Here is a 27,755-nt window from a genome sequence, read left to right on the forward strand (position 1 = left end):
GGGGGTTTCGGTGAACAGCCCTGGAAACCACTTTTTTGTTGTCCGAGTGGCATGACATCCTTCTTCTCCCACTTTCAAAGACAGGCTGCTGACCCAGGGTGCGGCCATGATGGAGCATTTTACGACTGAGGCCCACTCTCTTGTGGCCCATAAACAGCGCTCCAAAAGGAGGCCCTTGGAGCCATAACCTCCAGGCTAGCAGGTCCTGGTCTCACATTCTCCTTTTGGTTTATTTTAATTGATTTCATTTTTCTAAAAATCATCAAAAATAAAATATATCCAATTAAAAAGATGTCATCAAAATTTAAAGATATAATCAAAGCACATTTATTCAAAACGATGAGAACGTATGTACATCTGTAACTATTCTAAAAATATTCTATAAAACTCTTTAGAATTCTAAAAATTCTATAAATCCTATTCTTGAAACATTCTTCAGACGGTCGGTAGCTTCTTCCTGAGCTTGGAGGCAAGAGAGCTCTTCTGGACTGGAGGCAAGGACTTCATGGGTAAGGGAACATCAGAAGTGTCCAGAGAAATCTTCTTGGTAAGACTGTAGCCAGCCCTATCTGCAAAGTGGAAAGACCAAGTGTAACTAAGACTGAAATGCAAACCTAAAGCATCTGAAGCTCCATATTTCATGGGACACATTTCCTGCCAACTTCTAAACAGTTGCACAGGGCAACATGCTCCTGCTGGCAGCCCCTTGAGGCAGCCCACGGGGAAAACCCTGACTCACTTCCACAGAGCTACCACAGGAACAGCCTGGCCCTCTGGGCTGTCCTGGGACAGCAGGGAGCCCAGAGCCCTGTGCCTTCCAGGAATGGCTCAGCTGCACTTGGACCCTCCTGCTCCTCTCCCTGCCCCACAGCTGAGCATCCCTACAGCTCCACAGGGGAACTGGGAGCAGCACAACTCATTGCAGGGGGCACAAGCAGGGCACAACTGTTCCCTGGCAATGTGCACAGGCTCTCCAGGCTGGCACCAGACCCCTCCTCCCACCAGAGATTGGCCCAGCTCCCCCCTCACCTCAGTGTGAGGCTGAGCCATGCTTGGCCTTCACCTTGTCCTCAGTCTGGAGTTGCTTCAGGCCCTCCATGCCATGACTAGGAAGGGCGATGGAAAGAGCGGGGGCAGATGCACACCCTTGCCTAGTGTTTCGTCATCTTTGGCACAGCTAAGTCAAATCCAGAGGTGTCCAACTCAGCACTTGGTCAGCTTTCTGGAGAACATCAAATCTTCACCAGCCCAAAAGGTTTGAGAGGTTCTCCTGCACGTGTGGAGGCTTGCTGGCTGCACACTTCTTCAGCTTGGTGCCCATCACCTCACAGAGGGCATAGGCAAGCCTGGTGACCACCGTGCGGACGTTGGCGCTTCGGACAGGCAGCGCCTTGTTCTCCAGGAAGGACCAGAGCACGGGCAGGGCGTAGCGCTGGACGACTTCAGGGCTCCTGGCATAAACCCATTCCACAAGCTCTGCCGGGAGAGAGACACAGCTTCTTACTCACCAACCTCAATGCAAACAAGGACCCACCTCTAGTTTTGCTTCTTGGAAGTTGTTGCATCCCGAGTTGGTACAGTTAGGGAATTTAATAAATGTTAGTTAGACCGGTTCTATGTACCCCTATTTCCCCCTCATAATGGTTTGCTCCAAGCTGTATCACAGGAGCTCGGTCATGTCAATCTTGTAACCACTCCCCTTGCCCTCAGAAAGCTCTGTAGCAATCACGCCACCTCTGCAATCCCATTTGTCCCAGAACCCTGTACACACCCCTGTTATGTTCCCATAGGTTGTCGTGTTCCACGTCACTCCCCTGCTGTCTGTCCCCATTAGGCGAGGGGGGCTTCCGCCCCTGTCGGCCCGCCCCCTATTTAACCCCCTGCTCCCGGTGCCCCTATGCCATTTCTTCCCATGCTGGCTTGGGAACAGCTGCGTAATCCACCACTGCAGCCATGCAGGAATAGAGAGTTCTCCACCACGTGAGCAGGGTGTGCCATCTTCCCTCACCCTTTGTCTCGTCTCAGCGTCTGGCTACGGCGTGGCAGACCCACGCGGAGGCACAACCCTAGAGCTCCGCGCACACGCGGCGGCCCCGGTCCAGCCCAGAAGCAGCGCACTAGCCGGACAACCCTGCTGCCCGGGACCGGGGGATAAGAACGCACCGTCGCAGGAAGCCTCTCTGGCTAAGATCAGTGAAATAGCACACACAGCCCCATGATCCAGAAAGGGACAAAGCAGCTGATCATCCTTGAAACAGAACCAGCAACCCCTCAGGACTAATTTCTCCAACCAGAGCCTTGTACCTGTGGCAGACTTCATACCTTTACTAAATTATTTCACAATCTGTTTCTGCATGAACAATGATTGAAATGTCAAATTGCCTTTTATTTCCATGAAGAAGTTGCCTAAACCCACACTGAAGATCTGGAAATGCACCCTAGAGAGGCAATGTATTATGGAGTAGCTACTTATTATTCTCTGGTGGAAGAGACTTCATTTTCTCTATACTGTTAATTCACCAGCACTTTAATGCAACGATTCAGAATCGAAACAGCTCCTGAAAGTACCCAAAACCAATTCTGCTAAGCAGGAAAGGGTTTACGGTACTCATTTTAAAATGGGAGCTCATTTTGAGTTTAAATGCAGTTAAAGACATTGGTCACTGTGGAACTTGAGAAGAGAAAGAGCTGTCTGTTCCCACTAAATCTCAGAGAGGACATTTGCACTTTCTAAAGCAGTCTTCATTTATGTTGATTCCTTTCTTTGAAAAAGAGATCAAAATAACTGCAAAACTAAATTCCCTATTCCTAGAGATCTACTTTATTCAAATGCTCCTTTGTGGTGGTTTTAAAGAGCCTTTGACATTCCCAATGGCTGAACATGCCCTTTTCAGATTCATAAGGAAGACACAAAGTGTATTACACCCTGCATTTCAAGATGATGACATAATTAGCAATGGGTTTAGCCTCAGTTAAAGCAAGGCTATCAATCGTCTTCTCTCCTATATGTTGAGATTGTCATTTTTCTCTTCCTTGACTACAGCTGACATTGCAAGCTCCTCTAAGGAATCAATTATCAGCTGCATTTGTGGCATTTTGGACAGTGCTGACACAGGAAGACACTGTTTGCACACCCTGAAATGCTCAGTCCAATGCCACTTGGACAGCACAGGCAGGCAGCCTCAGCATTCTGCTTCTGCCCCTCTGCTCCCAAAGGCTCCCTAGCATTAAATCCGTGCCTCTAGGACGTGTGTTGAGTTTTTGACCTAAGCGGTGACCCCCAGGCTCTGCATGGTTCAACCTCAAAACTTTCCAAGGGAAAAGCAAGAGTCTGTGGGGACAAAACAAACTGATTCCTTGAAACAGCATCTGCCACCGTTTTCCTTAAGAATCACAGATGTCCCTGAGCTGCCAAGAGAGAAACCAGCTGGGGTATTTTTAGCCCTCCCGTTCCTGGAGGTGGGTTCTGAGATGCCCCTGTGAGAGCTCAGCCCTAAGGCCGAGCGCTGCCCCCATCTCAGATGCTGCACAGCTCTGCAGCAGCCCGGGAAAACCTGCCAAATACACCTGCCCTGGCTATTGGGCAGGAGAGACAAGCTCAGCACCTCCTGATTTGGAGGAGCTACTCTACTGCCTATTCCCAGGCATTCCCTGTAAATATTCCCTGGTAAAGACCTCTTGGCTTAGAAGGGGAGGCCATACCTGTGATACTCTCTGCGACATCCAGCAGAGCTTGGCCGCTCAGTTGACTCCATTGGTGGCTGAACTCTTTCATCAGTGATACTTTATCTACAAGTGAAACACATGTTTCTGCTCACTTGTCTGAGGTCATAGGAGAAAGGACAGTGAGGAGGCAAAGGGCAGGGGCAACCCCATTTTAGAAAAGAAAGTAAATTTCTGCTGATTTTTGAATCCTTTTCATCTTTCCTTCCAGCCTACTTGGCAGGGGTTTTAAATTCCAAAAGAAACCCTCTCCTTTCACATTTGTAAATCTTAACTTGTCTGCTGTACCAGGAGCTTTGTTGAAACAATTCACATCAGGGATCTCAAGAGTTCAGTCACATGTAAGCAGTGAAAAGGTTTTGCATCCCAGAGCCAAAAGGAAGAAACCCATACTTGGGACACAGAAAGGCACTGAGTCAGGCAGTTCATCAGTTCACAGAGCAGCTGAGGAGGAGAAATTGGGAACTCCCCTTGGAGACCTGTCTCTTCAACACTCCATTTTTCAGGCATTTTCAGAGCTGACATAAATCTGTGTGGCAAAGGAATTTAGAGCAGCCCCTGCCCACGTAGTTATTTGCTAGAGCAATCTTGCCCCAGGCAAAACAACATGTGGAACAAGGCATCATTGACAGCTGGATCTAGACCTGCTTGTCATAAAGAAATGAACTTGGTGAATCATAAGTTCCCCTTTGAAAAAAGAAGACAAAGAAGAAAGATGGAAAATAGGCAGCTAATGACTATAATGTAGAGCTTTCCAGGTGGCTGCTCTGCAGAAGCTCTGATGGGCCAGTGCCCCCTTCATGCCAACAGCAAAGCTGTTCTTTTGGGAAGTCAAACGGGGCCCAAGCAAACTCCCAAACCCAGGTGCCTCTGAATTCTAGTAAAGCTGTAGTCCAGGACTTGCTCTTCACACAAGTAGCACAGAGCCCATGGCTCCTGGGAATTTTGGGAATTGCTGATCACATTCAAGCCTTTTGGGAGACTGGTGCATAAGGACTGCACCTCCACAGCTTCTGGTGGGTGTCGGCTGGAGCCTTCCACAGGTAACAGCAGCTATCAAGGCTCTCAGCGTTCTCTTGTGTCGCAGAGACAGAGACACACTTGAGGAGACATCATGCCAGGGCTCAGCCTCACCTAAATGAGCGATGGATCCTTCCAGTGCTTTCACAGCTGCAGCATGAACCCCAGGATCCTTTGAGTTCAGGTTCTTTGTTATTCCTTCCACCAAACGGATGATCACCGGGTTCAGGGACTCTTCCAGGAGGCCTATGATTTCTGCCAGCACGTCCAGCGCCTTCTGCTTGACTTTCTTGTGGCTGTCAGATATTCTCAGGACAAAATAATCAAAAATCTGTGAAGAGAACAAGCAACATGAAAGCTGGAATAAAATGTCCTTGTTTGAAGAGTGGATGTAGCACTCAGTAGTGTAAGAGATGAAAGGGATCCTGTCTCTCAGGTCAGCACTTGGGTGCACAATTTCACTGTTTTCCTGTGGAACTCTCACTGGAATGGTTGTGCAACCTCATGCTGCGTGAAAGATTTTCTTGTGTTTTTAGGAGGTTTGGATGGGGACAGAATAGTTCCTATGGTATTTCTCTCCATCTATAAATCATTAAATCAATTCCATTTATTAATGCAAAAGGCTACCTATGCTTAACAAGTATGGAAGCAGATATTTACAATGCCCATTTTTCTATACAGTTGCCTCAAGTACTGAGGGCAATGAGGCTTTTGCCAAAACTATGGCTGGAGGAGATCTAAGTTTTATTTTTTTTGGTCTCAGAGCCTGTGTCTGCAGAAGTGCAGGGCTCTGATCAACTCTTCCAGGATCCAGACCATTTCTCTGACTAACAGGTGCACTTCTGAAATGTAATGTGCTCTACAGCTCTCATTAGAGCAAGTTGCGTCCCTCGTCAGCCACATCATCAGACAGCTTTTTCTGGAAAAAGCAGCTACTGGGAGGAGAAGGCAGAGATGCGTCCTTAGCTGTTTTCTTCCTTTTCCAAAGAGGAAAAAAGGCTCCCCAAAAAGGGGGAGCACTGTCTTTACATAGAGGAATAGGGACGAGGATGGAAATCAGTAGCCAGAGTTGTGCCTGTGCAAGACGAGATGTAGTTTACAGAAGTATTCTTTAAAACCCCCTGGGTTTAAACCAACCCAACCCAATTCTTTCAGTTCCTGGACTCTCTTCAGTTAACCCAGCTAGGAGTAGGAGACAGTAGCAGTTACAACAGCAGAAAATTCTGTCATCCTCTGATGGACAGCATCAATAGGCACGTGCCAGGCAAATACAAGTTGACTGAAACAACTTGTCCTGAAGCCTGGAACTGAATTAAATTTGTCTGGGTAAGAGAGACCAGCCTGTCCCAAACAGCCAGGATGTTGTACCTAGCCACACTGAATTACCTTTACTTCTACAGGCTTAGGAAAGGAGCTAAAGGAAAGGAACAGTGAAGATAGCCTACATACTTCGACAATGTTAGTGGAGATGAGCTGGGGGCTGTTTTTGCACAGGTCTAGGAGGAGTGCCACTCCTTCCATCCGTGTCTGAAACCCCTTGGCTTGCAGGAGATTGTAAAGCTTCTGGAGCGGCTCCATTTCTTCCACAGCTGGAGGTAACGTGACCTGGGCTTTTGCACGGTGTAGGAGGCATCCATCAGAGGTAGACTTCACTCTGGAAAACAAAACCAAATTAGGACCTGTTGGTGACAATACCTTCAGTTAATTGTGAGCAAAATATCTGGAGGAGCTATCCTAATGATGTGATTTCAAGCTAGAAAATCATGAGGATCTGAAGAACAACGTCAACCTTGTGACGATCATTATGGGAGGCAACCTGCAAGTAACATTCTCCCAGTGCTCACTCAGGGAAACCAAGGATGAGATGCATCTGATCTATCTTCAGGTGGCTTCCAAGGCACACTGGTCACAGTGCTTTGTGGGGAAAGAGAGACACTACTTCCAGGTTTAAATGCCTCCTCATATGGGACGTTTCTGTCTTCTAATAAGGAGACTGGTCACTCTGGAGAAGTGTCTCTATGACCAGGCATGACAACCTGGAAAAGCAGCTCAGATGCATCTGAACGGGGACATATCTGAAGGGTCCAGAAAATCAGTAACAGAGATAAAAACAGAAGCCAGACATCCCAGAACAATGCTCACATTTCATTTGCTTCCCTAGAGACTTGATCCACAGCTTAACAAACCCACTGGGAACAATTCTCCTGGATCAACCTGTCTCTTCCATGAGCATGGGAAGATGCTAGCCATGCTACTGGGGCACGCGGTCACTTTCCTGACACCACTGAGCATGACAGAGCTAAAAAAACCCTCTCTGTTATAAGAGGAGCAAGTAGCTCTGCCATGGGCATGAAGAGACAGCAAGGACCAAATTCCTGTCTTAAATGCTGATTGCAGTACAGGAGGAAATCAACCAAATGTGCTGTCCATCAAGCAACGTATATAAAGAACAGGAATATCAAGACAAAAAGTCCATCTTGAGACACCTGTTGACCACAGTTGCTCAGGAACTGCCTTGCTACTTACTACTCAAACTTGGTACTGTTTGAGGGTAAGAAAACCATGATTCTGCCAGGCCAAACCACATGGATGAGAACTGCATCTTTGTGGAATGGCATCTTGCTTCTAGACTGGGACTTCTCATCAAAACACCCATCTGAAAAAGACTCCACTCAGATGGAAAAAAACCCTGGTTGAATTTACTTGTCCCAAGTCAGGCAGCAGAAACTGGGCCCTCTCCTAGCCTCCACAACGCTGCCCTTGCCACTGCACTGGATCATCTAAGCGGCAACTAATGGGTGTCCTTTTGTCTCTCCATTTATATGGAAAGCCCTCCAGGGAAGTTGTGTTCAGTGTAATGCAGAAGTGGACATTTTCTATTCTAGAGCATTTGTAGGGAAAGAAAACAATCTGTGGGCCTGGGCATCTCTGCCAGAAAGATTTTCCTGAGGAAGAGGCATGTAAAGCTTGTCATGTGCTTGGTCACATCTCACAAAAGTGCTCCGTACCGTTTGCTAGAAGGCAGTGTGGCCTGGGGCTTCTTCGAGCCATCGTTGCTCTTCTCCACCGGCTCCTTGACAGCTGGGCATTCGCCCTTCTGGTTTTCCATCCCCTACAAAGACATGGAGAAACCCCATCAATCTTTAGAATATAAAATAGGAAATTCCCATTTTCAAGCAGCAGTTGGAACCAGGATCACTGCTATCAAGGCTTAGGGAAACATTTCCTAACTTACAGAAGGAAACAGACCAGAGATTCAGTGATGCCAACTCTTTGTTTTCAATAGCCCAGGGCAGGTTATGGGTGCTACCACACTGAGCAGCAGTCTAAAATCCCAAATTCTTTAATCTTGAGCATAAATGGGAATAATGCAAACTGGTAGGCAGTGAGTGTTCTTAAAGGAAGCAGCAGAAAAAATTGGTCTCTTTGGGGGTCGGCCCATCGTGCTGGAAGTTGATTTGGTTCTACACTCACTCTCCTTGTGCCTGCACAAAGGCACACTCCCTTCTATATTTTCAATAAAAAAGTAAAATGCCCCTCCAAACAAACAAAGGATTTTTCGCTGGATGCTGCTGGATTCACCAAGCTTCTTCCAGCTGCACAGGGCTTGAGTGCAGGGCAGTATTCCCAAAAGACAGACAGTAATTGTAGCAACTAGGCTTGACTTGGACATCTTTTGTGTATTTGGAAATTTTCTTGGTACTACTATTTCTGGTGCCTTTTGCAAAGACGCCCTTATCTTCAGACTCTGTTACTTCTATTCTCACTTAATTGCTTTACTGGGGGCAGAGTAGGGAGAGCATGGTGGAGGCCTTACTCTTAAATGTAAACCCATGTTCTCCTTTTTCCCTTTCCTCTTTGTGACCGATATTCAAAATCTTCAAAGCCCCACTTTTTCCTGAATAATATCAGTTCCTTTGTGGCCTGCAGATGAACAGGCTGGGGATTTACAGCTCATTCCCAGGTGCAAAATGATTCAGCCGAAGAGGAATGAGATAAAGACAGATTGGGTATGTTGGATCTCATATTAGCAGTGGCAATACTTGCACAAAGAAGACATTTCTCCTGCCAAGCACTTACTTTCACCTTAAGTCTTCTCAGGATATCTTCCAGGTCACGCATGGAAAGAGAGCGTTCCAAAAGCATTTCAAATTTTTGGTGACTCAGCAACATCTTCACCATCTCCTGTCCATAATGCCTAAGGAAGGATGGAAGGAAGGATGGGAGAAAGGAAGGGAGGGAGGAAGGCAGGAAGGAGGGCAGGAAGGAAGGGAATGAAAAAGTGAACAAAGGAAGAGTGTTAACAGAAGAGGCTGATACCTTAAAATCAATCAGGTGCAATCCTTGCATGAGAAGGCATTACCTACTCAGCAAAGAGGGAGATTTCCCTCCACTTGTCACTGCCGAGTGTTGTCAGGTGAACACAAGAGAGAAGAGAAGAATGTGGGGCCACAGAAAAATACCATCTCACTCTGAAACTGTGGGTGTTCCCAGGGAACAAGCAAAACACATCTGCTTTGCTGTCAGAGCCTATTAGCAGTGTCTTGCTGCCATTGCACAATAATTTGCCTTTCTTTAACTGGCAGGGAAGCCAGGACAAAACTCCTCATGCATCCTGTTGATTCTTCTATTCTATAGGTATGCACAGGGGCAGCTAGTTGCTCTGGCGTTCGTGGCAGCTATTAATGGGAATTTCATCATCAAAGTAAGGGGATTTTGGTGGTTTGGGTTGATTTGGCCACTAGCAAACCACAGTTTTCTTCAAGAAGAAATTTGGAGGCCACTGAGCCACAGATGACAGCATTGCAGAAATCTGCAGAAGGGGTTTAGAAAGACTGAATACATTGGCTAACAACCCCTGAAATATTTCTAGTAAAGTCTTCATGAGAAAGAGATGTTTGGGATCCTTCAGTGATGAACATTAGCCAACACTTTGGCTTTGTGTTGTGCACCTAAGGCCAAAGAAAACTGTTTGACTGGCTCATCGGAGCTCTTTTGGTCTCAGTAAAGGATCCTTCAAGTCACAGGAAGTTGGCAATGCACCTTTTTGCTGGCCAACCTCAGGTTATCCACTCCAGTCATTTCCCCAGGCCACCCAAAGCAGTGGTCACAGCACCAAGGCTGACTGAGCTCAAGAAGCGTTTGGACAATGCTCCCAGGCACGTAGAGTGACTCTTGGGGTGCCCTGCATACGGCCAGGAGCTGGACTGGATGACCATGACAGGTCCAATCCAACTCAGCATATTCTCCAAGTCTATGCCCCTTAGCCACACAGTGAGGTCACTTATTACTTCCTTTAGTTCCACTCATTTGTGGTTTTACCTTTCTAGCCAGACAGGAAAGGGTTTTCCTGTTTTAGGAGGCGAAATGAAGATCATTACCTTGTGTCCTGGTGACAGTCCTGAGCAAGCATCCCTGCCACGTGTGCCAGCCTCTCAGCCCTGGGTGTGTCTGCGAGCTTTGTGACTCCAATTCTCTCCATCAAGGACAGGAGGAGTTTGGCCGCACACTTCCGCACCTGGGCGTGGCAGCTCCTGGGAAGAAGAGAGCAAACCCTGGGGCACAGGCAGAAGGAGCAACAGCAGCACGGGCCATGGCCAGAGCCTGCTCCCTGTCTTCACTGGGGGAAGGAGGCCTGGGTTCTCCCTGCAACTTCAGAAAACCTGTAGAAGCTTCTGTCCTCAGATAAACACAAAGCTAGCATTGTACAGCAGGACTGCCTGCAAGGAAGAGGGAGGAATTCAGTCTCCCTGCACTATCTGATGCTCAATTTTGTGCATAGTATGTTCTCTGAGAAAGATTAAAGAAATAGATCCCATATGAATTTTTTACAAATTAAAAACCATTTATGCTGACCCATCAGAGGGCACCCACTACACAGAGCTGCAGCAGGATTGAGGCTCTTTCCACCCATTTCCCCCCAAATCTGCAGACCTCTGGAAAAAAACAAATGCAGGGAAAACACGCTGTGGGCTGTGAAGGTGCAGAACATCCAGCAATGCAGCTGGTTTCTTCTGTCGGGCTTGGCAACAGACACATCCAAGTGTTTTTCCCTATTGCAAAGCTGAGGAAAGGGTGGCAGGCATTTTAGCCAGGTTGTCCTGTTCTAGAGAGTGCCTCTTGGGAACTACCAGGCCCAGCACCACCCTTTAAGGCAGGATTTCCTTCAGCTGTCCCATGGCAGCCGGCCTGTGAAGGTGCCTGTAAAGTGATTCATCATCTCCAGGCTAACATGAAACATCAGTTGGAATAGAAAGTAGAGCTCTAAGGCCAGGACAGTGGTACAAGACTCCTTTTGGCAGGAGCTGCACCTGCTGTGCAGGCTGTGCCACACCCAGCACATTCTCCCCCATGTGCTCCACGCGCCAGCAAGCACCCTCCGCCTTTCTCAGGTTAATGGCATCAGGAGGAGACATGGTTTTTCCCAGGGCCTCTGCGGTTAGCGCTGTGAAATATCCAACAGCGCTCACAGCTGCAATTGCACTTGTCCCTCTTCCCACAAAAGCTCAAGGATCTATCCTTGGCCCTTGCAGGCACTTTCACTTCCCCACTGTTCACCACGTCTAGGAAAATCTGACAGACTGAGAGAAGTCCAGGAAGCAGCAGGAAGCTGAGTCAGAGGAGCTTCAGTCTGGATATCAGGAAAAGGCTTTTCACCCAGAGGGTGCTTGGGCACTGGAACAGGCTCCCCAGGGCAGTGGTCACAGCACCAAGCCTGGCAGAGCTGAATGACCATTTGGACAACAATCTCAGGCACTTGGTGTGACCCTTGGGCTGTTCTGTGCAAAGCCGAGAGCTGGACTTGGCGATCCCGAAGGGCCCCTTCCAACTCCCCATATTCTACAGTTCTGTGATTCTGAGAACTAATAGGCTGCAGGAGGGCAGAAATAGGTGACAAGAGGAAAGAAATGAGGTTGGTCAGAGAATCAAGTCCCTGAGTTCACAGAAGATGCAGGATACAGGAGCCTTCTCTCCCACCATTCCCATTCTCTCTCTCATGCCTTCCCCCTCCCACACGCTAGAAGGTGAGGAATATCACTGAAAGAGGAAGAACCTACTTGACTCCCCTGTCCATGAGAGCAGTCATTGCTCGTGCAGGAGTCACATTCTCCACCATGATCCCCAGGGTCTGACTGGCTGCTTTCTGAACAAACTCTGGGGAGTTCCACACCATCTGGAGAAGGACTGGAGCAACCTCATCCACCTCAGAGTCCATGTCCTTCTTGAAGGTCGCAAAGAACTCTCCCAGAGTGACAATTGCCGAGTAGGACACCTTGGAACGCGGGTTGGTCACCTGGGGAAGTCATGAGGGGAAACATAAGAATCACCTTGAAAAGAAATCAGCTGCCGTCAACAGAAGTCCCAGCAAATGACAACACATCCCGCTGCGTCCAGAGGAACATAAAAGCACAATAAGAGCACAAGAACACAATCAGAGAAAGCGCTTACTCTGGCACCAATTTCTGGCCTCAGACCTGCTTATTGCAGGCCTAAAAAAAAAAAAATTCACTAAAGTGTTCTACTTAACACTCCTAAAATGTCCGCTGCTTTGATTTTAGGCCCTTTTACTAGAAAATTAAAACAAGGGCCGCTTTCAAATCATAAAGGCACAAGTCAAAAAGATAAAAGAGTCTGGTGCTTCTGTTCCAGAAAGCAACACCAGCAGTTGAAGCACTCAGCCAGGAAACAGAAAACACAGCCTCGGGTCTGCAGGCTAATTTGCAGAGCTCAATTACAGCTTGGGCAGAGATTGGGATTGTGCTAAATAATGTCATTAGCATCTCAGCATATGCACATTGCAATATAAAGGCACCTCACTTAAAGACAAGTGTCAGATATAGAGCTACATGTACACACAGATCCTACAGATAGCTGACAGATGTTAGAAATAGAAGGTCTAAAACCAGAACTGAAGACGCACCCTGAGCACACATGGGGATGAAGAAGCACATACCTACTCTACACCCCATGTATGAAGTAAGGGGAACAATTCAGAGCAATGTTCTCACCTCGCTGGTAACTGCCATGCAAATTTCCCGAAGTCTAGAAAGCAGGACGGCTGAATGGGACTCGGCCAGCTGTTTGATGTTGAAGAGTCCCTTCTCCTTCAGCTCCCTGCAAGGCAAATAACAAAAAGCTTGCTATTTCTCTCCATCCAAGAACTAGGCAGCACCCTCTGAAATGACAGGCTGGCAGCTCATCCAAACCACGGGAGGTGCTTTTCAAGGAGCACTTAGTGAAATCGTGGACTGCGTTGCCACAGGATGCTGTGGCTGTCAATCGCATACACAAATCCAAGAGGCAAAGAGAAGGGTTTCAGAGACTTCAGAAGACAGGCTTTCTGAAATCTCTGGCACATGGAGTCCCTCTGCCACTGCTTCCTAGAAGCTGTGAGAGCGGGCCATGCTGCTGTTTCTTGTCACCTGCCTGTCCCTGAGACACACTCCCATTGGGCTGTTACTGAGGCATTTTCCTTCTTTGTCAGCCCCAGCAGGCAGTTCAGCAGTGACAGTCTGCACTGGCCCTCTGGAGCTGAGTTTCCACTCTTCAATCTAGGCCTGAGTGTCACTCACTCCACTGCACCTCACACATTCCCCAAAAAAGCAGCAGGATGTCCCAGAAGATTCCCCCCCTCGGCAAGAACTGTCGAAACTCTGGCTTTTCCCAAAAGCCCCTACCTAAAACAACCCCCACTACAGCAACATGTTATTTAAAAGTTGCAAACAACTCCATCCCCCAGCAGGGGCGTTGTGCAGGCCCTCAGGTAGAGGAAGGTCTGTGAGGCATCAGGGCTGCAGCACAGGGCTGGTGACCGATCCCACAGGCACCCTTGGGTGTCATCCTGACCCCCCACACCTGCAGAAGCTCTCTGCACCTCACAGGACACCAAAGAGAAATGGGGAAGAGAAAGCAGAAGAGAAAGGGCAGAGCAGAGGCCACTGCACAAGGACATGCATGGTGGCAGATTTTTCATGCTTATCCCTGTGTGAATGGAGGCCTTACCCCAGTGTGAATGAAGCATCCACCAGGGAGTGATCAAAAAGACACCAAAAAGAAAACCCATATCACCTAACATTTGTAGTGTTATCACCTCTGGGCCTCCTTCTGCTTGTGTATAATTTTGGGACACATTGGGAGCATTGGCCAAACATCTCAAGCCCATATGAAGCAGTGAGAAGGAAAAAGTTGAAATCCAAAAGTGCCAGATTCCTAGAGGATTTCCTTTCTTTTCCCTTCTCTTCTGCCATGAGCCCTTCAGGAGTAAGGACAGGCTGAGGGACTTGAAAGCACAACTCAGTCCATTTCTCAGAAAGAGGAACTCCCTGCAGCTGCTGCTGGGTCTCCCGTGCAGGAGGTCCCAGGGAGACCCTGTCACCTGCCACTGCTGTCAGACTAAGGCTCCCAAATCTCTGCACTCAAAACTGCTGCCATCCTGCTTCTGCCTTCAGCCAGCAAATCATCTCATTCCAGAGCTTTCTCTCTTCCCTCAAGATTTCCTTTGCAGCTCCATGGAGCAGCAGGCAAAGCGAGGAAACAGCACGGACCTGCTGCAGCTGGAGTACTGCTGCAGAGCAAGGCCAAGAAAAGGCTGCTCTCCAACCTTTATCCTCTCACTGCTCTGCAGTGCTTTCACCAGTGCCCTTTGGCCCTCTGGGCTCTCGGGGCTCAGAGGCACTAGCAAGACACGCTTCTAACCTGCCTTAACGCTAAGAGGGACAAAGAGTGAACGAGGCCTTTCTTACCAGGCATCGCTGCCGAGCAAGGAGAGTGCCTCCAGCAGGGACTGCTGTGGGTCTGAAGAGGCTGTGTCCTTCTGCCCCTTCCCACGGAGCGGCTCCTCTCGGCGCTCGGCACCAGTGGCCGTCTGCGAGGTCACTGTGAGGAGAGGGTCGGCCATGGGCGCTGCAGCCCCGGGCAAGGCACGCCGCCATGGAGCGGCCTGCAGCCCCATCTCCCAGCCAGGGTTCCGTGTGGCACACACTGGCACTGGGTCAGACAATTCCCTGCTGTCTGGCTCCTGGGGCTCCTTGCTTTCTCCCAGCCTCCCCCAGCTGGGCACAGCTGCAGGCTAAACCTGACAACTGCCCCCACGGCGCCAGCTCCCAAGTGCCACAGGTGCCGCAGCCAGCGGCAGGTTCCTGCGGCCGCAGAACTCCCGCTCCCTGCCAGACAGTGCCAACAGCAGGACTGGCTACCCCAGGAGGGAACCCCTCAGGTGCCTCTCTTGTCTCAGCGCCCTGATTTCCCCCAGCCCTGAGCACAGGGGCACTCTGCAACTCCCTGAGGAAAGACCTGCAGCTGCCTCATGATGGCACCGAGCCAAGCCGCAACAACCCAGCCCTGCTGGGCCCGGCTCAATCCCCATGGAACAGCTACCAGGGAAAAAGCCATACCTGACCCTTCACACCTGACAGCGCCTCTGTTTCCACTGACTTCAAAGGTTCTAGACAGCAGGCACTGAGTGCACATACATTTTAGCCTACTGTTGGGAAGGGAGTCGTTTATGGATTCTTTCCAAGCATCAGGAACCTTTACTCTGTCAGAGGTACACACTGGCAGTATTTCAAAGTTGCTGAGGGGAATTCTATGTGTCATCTAATGGATGTGTTTGCCAACTCAGCAGTTTCTAAGCTTTCTCTTGTGGAAAAATGCAATTTCCAGACTAGATAGTTGATAAAAAAGCCTTGCAAATGCACTCTGAGGATAAAAATATGCAAAGACAGATGCATGTTGTTGGCAGATGCACTGTCTTGTTAATCAATTGACCTGGGTTTGCCTTAATTGAATTTTTTGGTAAGGAAAAACTTTACAAGGTATGAGAAAAATCAGATGATAGATGCATTTCTTATGAAACCCCTTTGTCATCAGAAGAACTGTCAATCAAACGTTTCATGTCGTGCACTCAAAGCTCATTTTCTAATGTGTAAATGAATCCATTTGAGCTGTCTAACATGATGGAGTAACTCAAAAGTAGATTTGCTGTTCATTCTCAGGACAGGCTCTGAACCCAAGATCCCAGCTGTGCTGGCTCAGGCAGGAGGCAGTTTGTGCTCCTTGTGCAAGGACAAACCTGTGCAGGAAAAAGCTGCCAGGGAGCAGGCTTACCTGAGGAGTTGCGTGGGAAGCTGCCATCCCCATGGATGAGAGGCTTATTGGGCAGTAAGGGCACGTTGTCCTGCTTCCTCAAGACCTTCTTCCTCAAGGCACTACCAGGGTGTTTTGTCTGCACTCTAGAAGCTGTGCCATTGACAGGCGGTCGGCTAAAGGCTGCAGGCACAAAAGAAGAGATTATAAGTGGAGGGTGCTGGACAGGTTGGCAATGGTGAAGATGGGAAGCTGATATTCTGCTACTGACTGAGTGAGGCCATGGGCAAGACACTTCATGCCTCCGTATTTTTCTTTGGGAAACAGAAATAAATCCTATGCAAGCTTCCACTCAGATGCAAGCCAAACAGCCCCGCAGTCCGATTGCAGCGATGTGTAAAGGGCAAGCAAGTGGTCAAAAAGGACGACCACAAGTGTAGCCACCACTTACTTGCTTCAGCTGCATCCCCGGCCTCAGGTGTCTCAGGAAGAAGCTGCAAGAAGCTTTCCTTTTGTCTATTTTTCTTCATCTGTTCCACCAAATACTCTATGTCCTCCGGCTCTAAGTTCTCTTCAGCCAACTTCCACAACGCAGCACGGATCTAGTTGCAATGGAAATACATCACAGACTGTAAGCAGAGACACACAAACCAGCCACAACATCTCAGCACGGGCACAGAGTCCATAGAGTGCCATAGGCTTTGATGTAGCTCCATATACATTCCACTAGTTTCAGAGCAATGTCTCCTGTCCTCAGCTTGGCAATTACACACAGTGCGGTGGAACACTTCAGTACCATAACCTTCTACTGCTGCAACTGGAGCCTATGTCAGGAAGCCCTGCTTGAAGCATGAAAAGTCATAGGAGTGCCCCAAGACAGATGAAGGTCTCACATGACCGTGAGCAGGCAGTTCAGTTCCTACAGGCCATGGCAGGAGAATAAAAACCATGTGCAATACCCAGCAAGGAGGAGTAATTAGCTGCTGCTTTACACTCATGGCCGGGAATTGCAGCTGTTTCTCACTTCCTGCCTTCTGAAGGACTCAGCTCTGAAGGACTCTGAAGGACTTGGTCTCTGAGACCACGAGACCAAAAGGAGGAGTCACGTGAAAACAAGTTGCAGAAACACTGATGTTAATGAGCAGAAAACTGGAGAATGAGAGGACTGAGAGGTACAGCCACAAAGGTAACCAGGAAAAATCAAACTCTCCCATTTTATTTGGCAGCCTTGCTTACCCTCAACGTTAGCATCATTTCTTCTCTGCTTTTGCGGGTGCACTTTGCCTACATTCACTGATGTGTGGCTTGCTCTGCCATTCAGAACTTCTCTAAAACAGCCTTTGCACAAAAAGAATGCTTCTGGCATGACCTTAGCACCATCTCCAAACCAGGGACATTTGCACCACTGGAAATAGCCAAGCGATTGCTCTGTCGCTGTCAAATACATTCCCAAGTGAATCCCTATCCCCATCCCCCAGGAGGGGAAGATTATGATTTTCAGTGACATTTTGGGCCAAGTACTAAGTAGCCACTGGAAAGGAAGTCTGCTCATCCCTGTCCTTATTCCTTACCTTTCCAAAGACCTCCCTCAGCTCTTTGTCACTGGTAAGAGCAGGACAGGTGGGATGATCCATCTCCTTGGCCCGGCTCAGTGGGAGGCCTGGTAATGGAAGCAAAGGTTCTTGTACATCTCTGGCAGACTTCAAGCCCCCCAAAATGCCATGCTGGGCAACAGGCCAGATAGGTTCCAGATTGCAGAGCTCCCATAAGACACTGAGATTGGGATTGAGAGCAGCAAGGGACATATGCCTAGACCCTCTCCCAAGGGATGGGCTACTGGCAGCAGCCATGACATTATTCTGTTGGCCAGCAGACTGAAACCTGCTGCATGATGAAGGCCAGAGCCCCTGGATGCTGGAGAGCCTCTCTGTTTGATGATCCTCCTTGACAAGTGCTGCTTGTCAAGGATCAGGCACGGCAGGGAGGGAGGACAAGGCAGAAGGCATCTCCTCCCCCAGCCTCAGCCTGCAACACTGACACAGGCAGAGAGATCGGGAAGAGATTTGTCATCGTGAACCTGCCACAGGTGGCTTTGGGCTTGTGCTGTCAGAGGGTGACAAACTCAGACCCTGCATAGGCTGCATCCATTTGGCAGTCCATCCTGCATCCATTGCAGTCCAAAGGACTTTCTGTCATAGGAGGATTCCCTATTTCTGCCAGGGCAAAACCTGGCAATGTCCATGAATCTCCTTCAGACCTCAAAGGGTTCAGCTCAGAAACTGCCCCAAGGAAAGGTTTTCTCCTCCAAGGGCCGGAGGAAGGAGTTGGAAGGTTTCTCATTTCTTGCTAAATGCCTTCTTTTTCCCTACTGATGGTGACACTAGAAAGGCTGCAGGGACATAAAAGCCATGATCAGGATGGAGAGGAATGTATCCTTTTCCTGCACTGCATTTCTAGGGCCCCAAGGTACCACCCAACACTTCACATGGAAGGAATTTTCACTGCACCACCAGAGCACACTCCCAAGTGACTGGGGGACTGGGCTGCGGGACATTCCATTGAGCCCATCAAGGAATTGGAATTAATTTTAAAAACTTTTGAAAAGAATAGGTTTTAACCAAGTTTTCCAAATGTCATTTCTGAGTCAAGACAAGAATGGTCATTCTAGGACAGACATCTCCTGTACCTACCTGCATCTTCTGTGTTCTTGTCTTTGCTTCTGCTGCTGGATCTTGGCCTTGAGAAAATGGAGCACAAAAGAACACATGAGGAGGTAGAAAGAGGAGGGAGGGAATGGGTGTTGCATGAAAGAAGGCAAACCTGCCTAGCATGGTCACTCTGATGAAGGAGGAAATGCAACACATAAACCCAACAAAATGCAAAGCTGATTAACTGTCCTTAGGCTTTCTGTTGCTGGAGTCACACAGAGCTGGCCAACTCTGGCTGAAACACAGCAGTCATTCTTCAACTTGCATCTCAACTCCCAAACTCTGCTGCCTCTCCTTTTGGAGCCAAGTGGCTCCTCCAGCCTCTCTGAAGCTGCAAGAGCTGCTGAGCTGAGACACGAGTCTGTATGCAGGGCAGCTACTTTTGTACTGCTGCCGGAGCTTGACTTTGCCTGCTCGTGCCTTACCCTGGTGACAGCTTTGTGCTACATGTGTTCAGAGCACTGCTGTCTCCTGAGAATAATATTACACCTCCTGGCTCTTTCCAGAATCAAAAGGGTTTTTCCAACTCAGCTGCTAGGGAAGGATATTCAGATTGCACTTTAAAAGCTCTACTGAAGAGTTTCAATTGGAATGATACTGCTGTGACTCCGTCTTTATTGTTGCCATTGGCTTAAGATTGACAGCTACATTTTCTCACACATATACAAGCCAAGAACGTTCCATTGGGTACAGTCCTCTGCCTCTTCTCTTGCACCTTGCCCTATTTGATTTTAAGCCCAGAACTAAATATTAAATATCAATCAGATTAGACATCTATACCCCAAAATTTATAGGGGATCTCATTTCACAGTGGAGGCCCAGGTACAGTGATGGGATGTACGCCTGATGATTACAGAAGCAGCACCTGAATTTGCAGACACCTCTCCAATAGCCAGTATTTGCCCAAGCATATTCTCCTGGTTGCAGAAGTTGACAGTCAAGGATCACAGGATTCCAAGATCTGCATGATCCACACCCATGCAATACAGTTGCCAAATGACACCACAACCAACAGAGAGGGAATCAATAGCCAAGTGCAGCAGAGGACCCATCTTGAGGTGCTTTTAAACCCTGTCTCCTCTTCCCCACCACCACCTCTGCTCTTGGGGCGTTGGTGCTGGGTTTGACATCATGCTGGATCATCATGGATGGGCAAAATGGTGAATACACAGAGGTTTGCCTACATACATCGGACAGCTGACAGTGCAAAAAACCTCATGAGCTGGGAAGAGTGAGGTGAACAGCACACTGGAGCAGCAGACACCTTGGCTTACCTCATCTCCCGGGCCTCCTGGAAATCCAGCTGCAGAGAGCTTGGCAGGGACCCTGCCGCACTGCCCACAGGGGGACTTCCTGCCCTGCGTATAGGGGGGATCAAAGGCAGTCCCAATGACCCCTTCTTCATATCCCCACCGATGGAATACAGCATACTCTGGAAAGAGCAGAACACAGTGCTCAGATCAAGCATCCAGTCTGGCCCCCATTCCGGCCTCAAGACACTTAGCTATGCACTTGATTGGGACTTGGAAGGAAAGGTCAGACTTATGGAGCATCATGGACTAGGGCAGGGAAAGGTGACCTAGGAAAAGGAAGTGGGTGAGGAAGAGACCATGTTCCAGATTTGCCACATCTACCCTTCTGCTCAGTTCTCTGCAAGTGTGGCTGCATTCCTTCCTACTTCCTATCAGGATGTTTTGGGTTGCCACTGCCTCCACTGGCCTTTTGGATGGCAGAGGAGTGGGTTTAAGATCACTATTCTCTCCTGCCCCTAAAGTGCCTAACAGCCAGGGCGGATCTCCAGCCAATGCCCACAAAGCCATTCTGCAGGATGTCAAAACCCGCTTTCCTCAAGCCCCTCATTTCTTCTGCTGCTGCCCATCCCTCCTACAGTTCCCCAGCAGCCTTTGAGCCCAAATGCTGCTGAGCTCTCGGGATGCTCGCTGCTCTCCAGCTCCCACACATCCATCATCTCAGGCTCACTGGCATTTAGGAAGTTCAGCAGAGCTCCCTGCCCTGCTGCTCTTTGGAAGAGCTCTGCCTGCTTAAGTTCCTCCAGGGCCCCCATGCCATGGCCAGCAAGGGGGGTGGAGGCAGCGAGGGCAGATGCACGCCCTTCCTTCATATACCATCATTTCTGGCAGAGCTGACGAGCCAAATCTGAATCTGTTCAAACTTCATTGAAAGGCTCAGTTCGTGTCAGAGATACACTGGGCCCTATCTCAGCAAGGCTGAAATCAAGTACTCAAGCTTTTGACTGGACTTTTTTTTCCAAAGTGATTCTTCATCAGCCTCCTCCTGCACCTCACCGCAAACCCAGAACAAGTGCAGGTCCTGGCCCTGCTGCAAAGGCAGTCGTGGGTCTGGGCTCTGGGCTGCTCTCCCCATGGCCACCTCCCACCACTTCCCTCTGGACAAAGCCATGCCAGAGCTCACAGCTGCCCAGAAGCTGATGAAGTCTAGAAATAGCAGCAGCGACAACTGTGCAGAGGGTGTGCTTCTCACAACTCAGAAGCTGCGACAACCTGGAAGTGACTTTGCTGGACTGCCTGTTCCAGCAAACGCCTTTTTCCTTCCAAATCAGACACAGCTGACAGAAAACACCACCAAGACATAGAGATGGTTCACAGATACCCATAGTTTACTAAATCTAGAAGGATAGCTTCTCCTGATTGGACAAATGTAGCAGCTGTGACTGCATGTTGGTGTTTTCTCAGCCATAAGACTGAAGAGGAACCACGACAGGGCCCAGAAACCATTCAAGGACCTCTCCTGCTATTGATCTACGCTGGGGATGTGAAGTCTGCACTACACATCCATTGCAAAGACAGTGTGAAGGGCAGTGTCCAGCTGAGCTTTTCCTCAACTCAGCTGCTTCCCTAGGATCACACCACAGGAAAAGGTCTCCAAGCTCAGCCTACAGCAAATAAACTGAAAATCTACTACACAGGTCTTAGCTTGGCCTTCTTACCTCATAACTTTTTCCTTCTGATCTCTGCTCTTGGTGTTTTCTACTCTCATCATCATAGCCAGTGACATTTTTCTTGTTCTCTTTCTCCACGCTGCACATTTCATTTGTGTTAGAAGCAGTAGAGCTCTTCCGGATGGGAGGCAACGGCTTGGTGGGAAGCAGCGAAGAGGGACATGGCCGGAAAGACTTGGAAAAAATGAACCTGTTCTCGCCTGCAAAATGGAAGAATTTTCACTGCACCACCAGAGCACACTCCCAGTGTGTGGGCTGCGGGAGAGTCCGCTGAGCCCATCAAGGAATTGAAATTAATTTATAGAAATTTTGAAAAGCGTGGGCTTTAACCAAGCTTTCCAAATGTCACCTCTGAGTCCAGATTACAACAGTCATTTTAGGACAGACATCTCCTGTACCTACCTGCATCTTCTGTGTTCTTGTCTTTGCTTCTGCTGCTGGATCTTGGCCTTGAGAAAATGGAGCACAAAAGAACACATGAGGAGGTAGAAAGAGGAGGGAGGGAATGGGTGTTGCATGAAAGAAGGCAAACCTGCCTAGCATGGTCACTCTGATGAAGGAGGAAATGCAACACATAAACCCAACAAAATACAAAGCAGATTAGTTATCCTTAGGCTTTCTGTTGCTGCTGTCACACAGAGCTGGCCAACTCTGGCTGAAACACAGCAGTCATTCTTCAACTTGCATCACAACTCCCCAACTCTGCTGCCTCTCCTTTTGGAGCCAAGTGGCTCCTCCAGCCTCTCTGAAGCAGCAAGAGCTGCTGAGCTGAGACACGAGTCTGTATGCAGGGCAGCTACTTTTGTACTGCTGCCGGAGCTTGACTTTGCCTTCTCGTGCCTTACCCTGTTGACAGCTTTGTGCTACATGTGTTCAGAGCACTGCGGTCTCCTTAGACTATTACACCTCCTTGTTTTCTCAAGAATAAGGATCAGATCAAAAGCCCTCGGGTATTGACATTACGCTACATCATTAGAGGTGGGCAAAATTTGGAATACACAGGCGTCCGCCTAAATACATGAGAGAGCTGACTGCAAAATAACACACGAGATGGGAAGAGTGAGGTGAATAGCACACTGGAGCAGCAGACACCTTGGCTTACCTCATTTGCTGGGACTCCTGGAAATCCAGCTGCAGAGAGCTTGGCAGGGTCCCCGCAGCACTGCCAAGAGAAGGACTTCCTGCCTTGAGTATAGGGGGGATCAAAGGCAGTCCCAATGACCCCTTCTTCATATCCCCACCGATGGAATACAGCAAGGAAGCCTGGAAAGAGCAGAACAAAGTGCTTGGATCAAGCATCCAGCCTTGTCCCCATTCTTGCCTCAAGACATTTAGATATGCCCTCAACTGGGACCTGGCAGGGAAAGTCAAACTGATGGTGGAGCTTGGACCAGGATGGGGAATGGAAAGGGAGGTGATGAGGGATAGACCATGTCCCAGATTTGCCACATCTCCCCTCGTGCTCAGTTTTCTGTAAGTGTGGCTGTATTCCCTGCAGGCATCCACATGTTGGGCATCAAAATGTTCTGGGTTGCCACTGCCTCCACTGGCCTTTTGGATGGCAGAGGAGTGGGTTCAGAATACAATTCTCTCCCTGCCCCTAAATGCCTAACCGCCAGGGCGGATCTCCAGCCAATTCCCACAAAGCCATTCTGCAGGATATCAAAACCTGCTTTCCTCAAGCCCCTCCTTTCTTCTGCTGCTGCCCTTCCCTCCTACAGTTCCCCAGCAGCCTTTGAGCCCAAATGCTGCTGAGCTCTCGGGATGCTCGCTGCTCTCCAGCTCCCACACATCCATCATCTCAGGCTCACTGGCATTTAGGAAGTTCAGCAGAGCTCCCTGCCCTGCTGCTCTTTGGAAGAGCTCTGCCTGCTTAAGTTCCTCCAGGGCCCCCATGCCATGGCCAGCAAGGGGGGTGGAGGCAGCGTGGGCAGATGCAGGCCCTTCCCTCATATCCCATCATTTCTGGCAAAGCAAAAGAGCCAAATCTGGACCTGTTTGAATTTCAGTGAACTTCAATTTCCTGGCATGGAAAAGGTCTCAGAGCTCTGTCTACAGCACATAATGTGAAAGTTTACCGCAAAGGATTTTTCTTGGTCTCCTTACCTTATGTCCTTTTCCCTCTGTTCTCAGCTCCTGTATTTTTACCCTGTACTCATCACAGCTGCTGCTATTTTTCCCATTCTCCTGCTCTCTGCTGCATGTTTGTTTTGGCATGGTGGAAGGAGAGCCCTTCTGGATGGGAGGCAACGGCTTGGAGGGAAGGAGCATAGAGGGATTTGCATGGGAAAACCTCTTGGCAAGGGGATAGCCAGTCAGGCCTGCAAAGCGGAGACACAAAACGTTACAGAGGCCGCAATGGAACCCTAAAGCAGCTTAAGCTACATGTTTCATGGGACACATTTCCTGGAAAGTTTGAAACAGTTGCACAGGGAAACATGCTCCTGCTGGCAGACACTTGGGGCAGCCCACGGGGAAAACCCTGACTCACTTCCACAGAGCTACCACAGGAACAGCCTGGCCTCTGGCTGTCCTGGGACAGCAGGGAGCCCAGAGCCCTGTGCCTTCCAGCAACGGCTCAGCTGCACATGCACCCTCCTGCTCCTCTCCCTGCCCCACAGCTGAGCAGCCCTACAGCTCCATAGGGGAACTGGGAGCAGCAGAGCTCATTGCAGGGGGCACATGCTGGGCACAACCTCTCCCTGGGAATGTGCACAGGTTCGCCAGCCTGGCACCAGACCCCTCCTCCCACCAGAGATTGGCCTGGGCCCAGCTCCCCCCTCACCTCTGTGTGAGGCTGATCCATGCCTAGAAGGGAAGAAGTGAGTTAGGTGAACTCCCACCTTTATCATCAACACATCTAATGGGTGTGCCACTCGAGGGGAATAATTTTTAATTACAGAGGAAATTTCTTTGGTTTTCCTTTTCATGGAACTAGCCTGGGTTTAATTCCTCTCAACACTATTGAGTTAGCAAGTCTGAAGGGAATGGTGGAAGGCTCCAATGATAAGAGGGTTAAAAAGATTCCTTCTTAATGCTGGCCTTCTGGGAATCCCCAGGAAAGACCCACACAGCTGTGACTTCTAGTTCTGCCAACCACAAAGACCGCTCAGCAAGCAGGCTGTGGCCACTGTCCCTGTCCTGGCTGACAGTATGAGTGATTTGGCTACTGTCAAAAAGGAGAAAGCAAAGTAAACTAATAGTAGAATTCTGTGATGCCGTGGGCATCCTTGCAGGATCATCTGTCCTGCCACCTACTTTGACACAGAGACAGCACTGGCCACCATGGACCAGTTTTCCCCAAAATCTTGTGGGATTTTTTTCCATTTGGCTTCAGCCTTTCAGCTCCTTTCTCTCCTCACCTTTTCCTTCAGAGGTCTTTCCTTTTCTGGCAAAATCCATCTTCAAACCCGTGCTTCTGCCTCGCAGAAGTATCTGGGTTTGAATTTGGGATCACTCTCAGCGTAGACAGCGACAGGAGCTTGGTACCCAGCCTTAGAGCAAGGTTGGGGACTCCAATCGCCAGCGCTCGGCACAGAGAGGCAGAGCCAGACGCGTCTCCTGCCACTCTGGCCGTGTCAACCACAACCGTCACAACCCCAGCGTTAGCTGCCCCTTTGTGATGCAATAACCTGTGGTTCTCTCGTTTCCATGGCTGCAAAACCCCACCCCAACTCCATCCCTTTCACTTCCCAAAGGCAGCCAGCCTTAAGCCCAGCCAGCCCAGGCCTGAGGGTTTCACACTGTCTAGGAAGTAGACCCTTTCCTAAGCTACTCTTCAATGGCCTTTTTTTCTGTAATTCCCACTCGGTTCTGGGTTGCAGCTTGTTGCTGAGGGATTTTGTTTATTTCTCTTCACATCAAACTAAGTGGTGGGACACAAACCATGGCACCAGGCAGTTTAAATAACAGAAGCTTTGCACTATCCCCAAAGAAGACCCCCGAATTCAGCTGGCCGAGAGCTGTAGGGAGCAAATTGACCATCCAAACATTCCACTTTTGCTCTGCTTCATTGTTCCAGTGGTTCATTCCCTGCTTGCTTTATTGCAGATACACCCAAACCCAACATAAACATGATCTGCCTCAAAACATTTCTGATCTTGGCAGTTGTTGACAATTCAAAATTTTCTTAATGGAATAAAAGCAAAGGATGGGTCATTCTAAAATCCTCTCCAACAGAGCAGACAAATCTAATCCTGCTTGATTTGGCAGAACTAAGCCTGAGCCATGGGACTCGTGGGTCTGATCCCTTTTTCTCTATCCACAAACTTATTTCTTCAAGTCTCATCTCGCCCATCTATTCAAAGAAGCTTTGCACCCTGCATTAGATGTCCCCATATCATAACGCTGATATGATCAGTGTTTTTGTAGGGTGTGAATTGGCCATGCAAAGTTCTCCTTCCTTGGGGCAGGGGTTTATTCCTGCTTTCTTTCCTGCAGACACACTCAAACCCAACATTACAGCACATGCCTCAAGACAATTCTCAATTTGACTGCCCCTGAAAATTCAGAAGTATACTCCGAGTGTTTCCCTGTCCCCAGGGACAGGCTCCAAGGTCACGCCAGGGAGAAAAGACACTGTCCCTGCTTCACCTGCAGGGACAGTTCCATGGAGCTCTGTCACTGGGAGAAAGTCGATGCCAGATGAGCCACCACACTTTCATCTGCTGCTGGAACTACTCCGTGATAGCTCCTGTTCTTCCCAAGAGAGAACCCGGCACCACCTTGTAAAGCGTGTCATGGGGGGATTTTCCTCCGGCATTTTGGGTCTTTGTTCCGGTGGGGGGACAGTGAGGTCTGACCGTTGGAAAGCTAGAATTACTGGGGTTTTTTTCTTGCTTTTCAGGCATTCTGCTTGATAATAAACTGTTGGGGTTTTTTTCCACTTTCATCTATTAGTATTCATTTCCTATTGCTGGAAAGGGATTGTTGGAACACTTTAGAGGAGATGACTTATTGCAGATTGTCCTGTTGTAAGTTGTCTCAAACTGTGTGAGACAGATGGCTTCACACAGGAACATCCCCAAGGCTGCTGAAGGGATGGCACAGAGGAAGACAAACCTAGTATTTCTGAGGGAAATTCCTTGACACCAAACCAACCTGAGTCATCAAACAGTAGACCTGATGTTTCAAGACACGGGCCAAAGGGGAAACCTTTCAGTGTGTTTGGTCAAGGCCAGGTTATGATCAAGGCCAATGTGTGTCAGTGCACTTGGCTCCTTCTCTCCTCATTGTGTCCGGCACGCACAGGAGCCCAGAGCTCCTGCAGAAACCATCGCAGTATTGAGTGGGGGCAAACTTGTGTCCAGTCCTCACTTAGAGCTGTGGTATCCAGCACTGCACCTCATTGGAATGAGGAGCTGTTCAAGGTCTTTTAGGAAGAGCTAAGGAGGTTTGGCCTTCAGATCAGCACCTTCCCAGCTCTTGATTTGCTGCCCTGGGTAAGCTGCTGCTTGTGGCAACACTTGTTTCACAGCTGAAAACCTTCCTCTGCTGGCCAGCAGCCATTGCAGGAGCTTTTGCTAGTGGCGTTGAATCTTTCAGATCTTCCTAAGGAAAGCTCAGGGCAGCACTTATCAAAAGAGCATTGCCTGGGTGCTGCTTTTAACAATAAATCTTTCCTCTGTGCTCCATGCCATGCACAGTAACTATTTGAGGAAGCAAATTTGCTGCTCCAGAAAGTCTTCCAAACAGTCAGTTAAACCATAACAGGACACAATTTTTTGAAGTGACACAATCCTCACTTTCATGCATTGTGCAGAAAAAGAGGAGCACTGCTTGAGAGCTGTGTGTCTAACCTAAGTGACCTTGCCACCAAGAACTTAGAAAAGAGGGGAGAGATGGAATCAGTAGCACAAGGATCTGCCTTGTGATTCTCCCACAGGCCTGAGGACATGACCCACTTCCACTGGGCCATGGCTTTTTACCCTACATCAAAACTCAATGCTTCAGATTGTGGTGGTGAATCCCCCCAGACTTGTCAGGCCACACGGTGATCTAAGAAACGCTTGCCAGGCCTCGGCCTTGCTGAACAGTCCCTGGACCCAGCTCCTCTTGAGCTTTTCGGAAACACTGAGCGCTCCCAGGAACTTGTGCTGTCTAACAAGCTCCGGGGGTTTCGGTGAACAGCCCTGGAAACCACTTTTTTGTTGTCCGAGTGGCATGACATCCTTCTTCTCCCACTTTCAAAGACAGGCTGCTGACCCAGGGTGCGGCCATGATGGAGCATTTTACGACTG

At 49.0% G+C, this 27,755-nt stretch overlaps 1 protein-coding gene and 1 long non-coding RNA gene across 2 annotated transcripts in view; both read right to left on the minus strand.

Annotated features, from left to right (window-relative positions):
- Positions 1 to 463: 463 nt before the first annotated feature.
- On the minus strand, positions 464 to 17,477 carry LOC137471772 (TOG array regulator of axonemal microtubules protein 2-like). Its single transcript, XM_068186330.1, has 14 exons — positions 17,400 to 17,477; positions 16,280 to 16,430; positions 15,850 to 16,011; positions 14,487 to 14,619; positions 12,753 to 12,858; positions 11,802 to 12,037; positions 10,125 to 10,277; positions 8,824 to 8,941; positions 7,752 to 7,855; positions 6,193 to 6,397; positions 4,858 to 5,074; positions 3,703 to 3,789; positions 1,030 to 1,476; positions 464 to 569 (listed from the first exon to the last, which is right to left on the minus strand). The coding sequence occupies exons 1-13, from the start codon at positions 17,460 to 17,462 to the stop codon at positions 1,241 to 1,243; spliced, it is 1,971 nt and encodes a 656-aa protein (XP_068042431.1). The 5' UTR covers positions 17,463 to 17,477; the 3' UTR covers positions 464 to 569; positions 1,030 to 1,240.
- A 4,454-nt stretch (positions 17,478 to 21,931) lies between these two features.
- LOC137471774 (uncharacterized) overlaps positions 21,932 to 27,755 on the minus strand; it is a 28,468-nt gene continuing 22,644 nt past the window's right edge. Inside the window, exons 2-3 of the long non-coding RNA XR_010997838.1 lie at positions 22,619 to 22,779; positions 21,932 to 21,965 (exon numbers count right to left, since the gene is read on the minus strand). This is a non-coding gene — a long non-coding RNA (uncharacterized lncRNA). The remainder of the gene's footprint in view (positions 21,966 to 22,618; positions 22,780 to 27,755) is intronic.

The sequence above is a fragment of the Anomalospiza imberbis genome, chromosome 3 (genome assembly GCF_031753505.1).
Source record: "Anomalospiza imberbis isolate Cuckoo-Finch-1a 21T00152 chromosome 3, ASM3175350v1, whole genome shotgun sequence".
Lineage (NCBI taxonomy): Eukaryota > Metazoa > Chordata > Aves > Passeriformes > Viduidae > Anomalospiza > Anomalospiza imberbis.

What these genes read in the sequence shown, in the direction of transcription:
- LOC137471772 (XM_068186330.1), bottom strand. Translation starts at nt 17,462, where the DNA reads ATGGATCATCCCACCTGTCCTGCTCTTACCAGTGACAAAGAGCTGAGG. An exon ending in AGGATCCATCGCTCATTTAG is followed by an intron (nt 3,790 to 4,857) that starts GTGAGGCTGAGC and finishes TTTCACTTGTAG; the next exon opens with ATAAAGTATCACTGATGAAA. An exon ending in TGTCGCAGAGAGTATCACAG is followed by an intron (nt 1,477 to 3,702) that starts GTATGGCCTCCC and finishes CTCTCCCGGCAG; the next exon opens with AGCTTGTGGAATGGGTTTAT.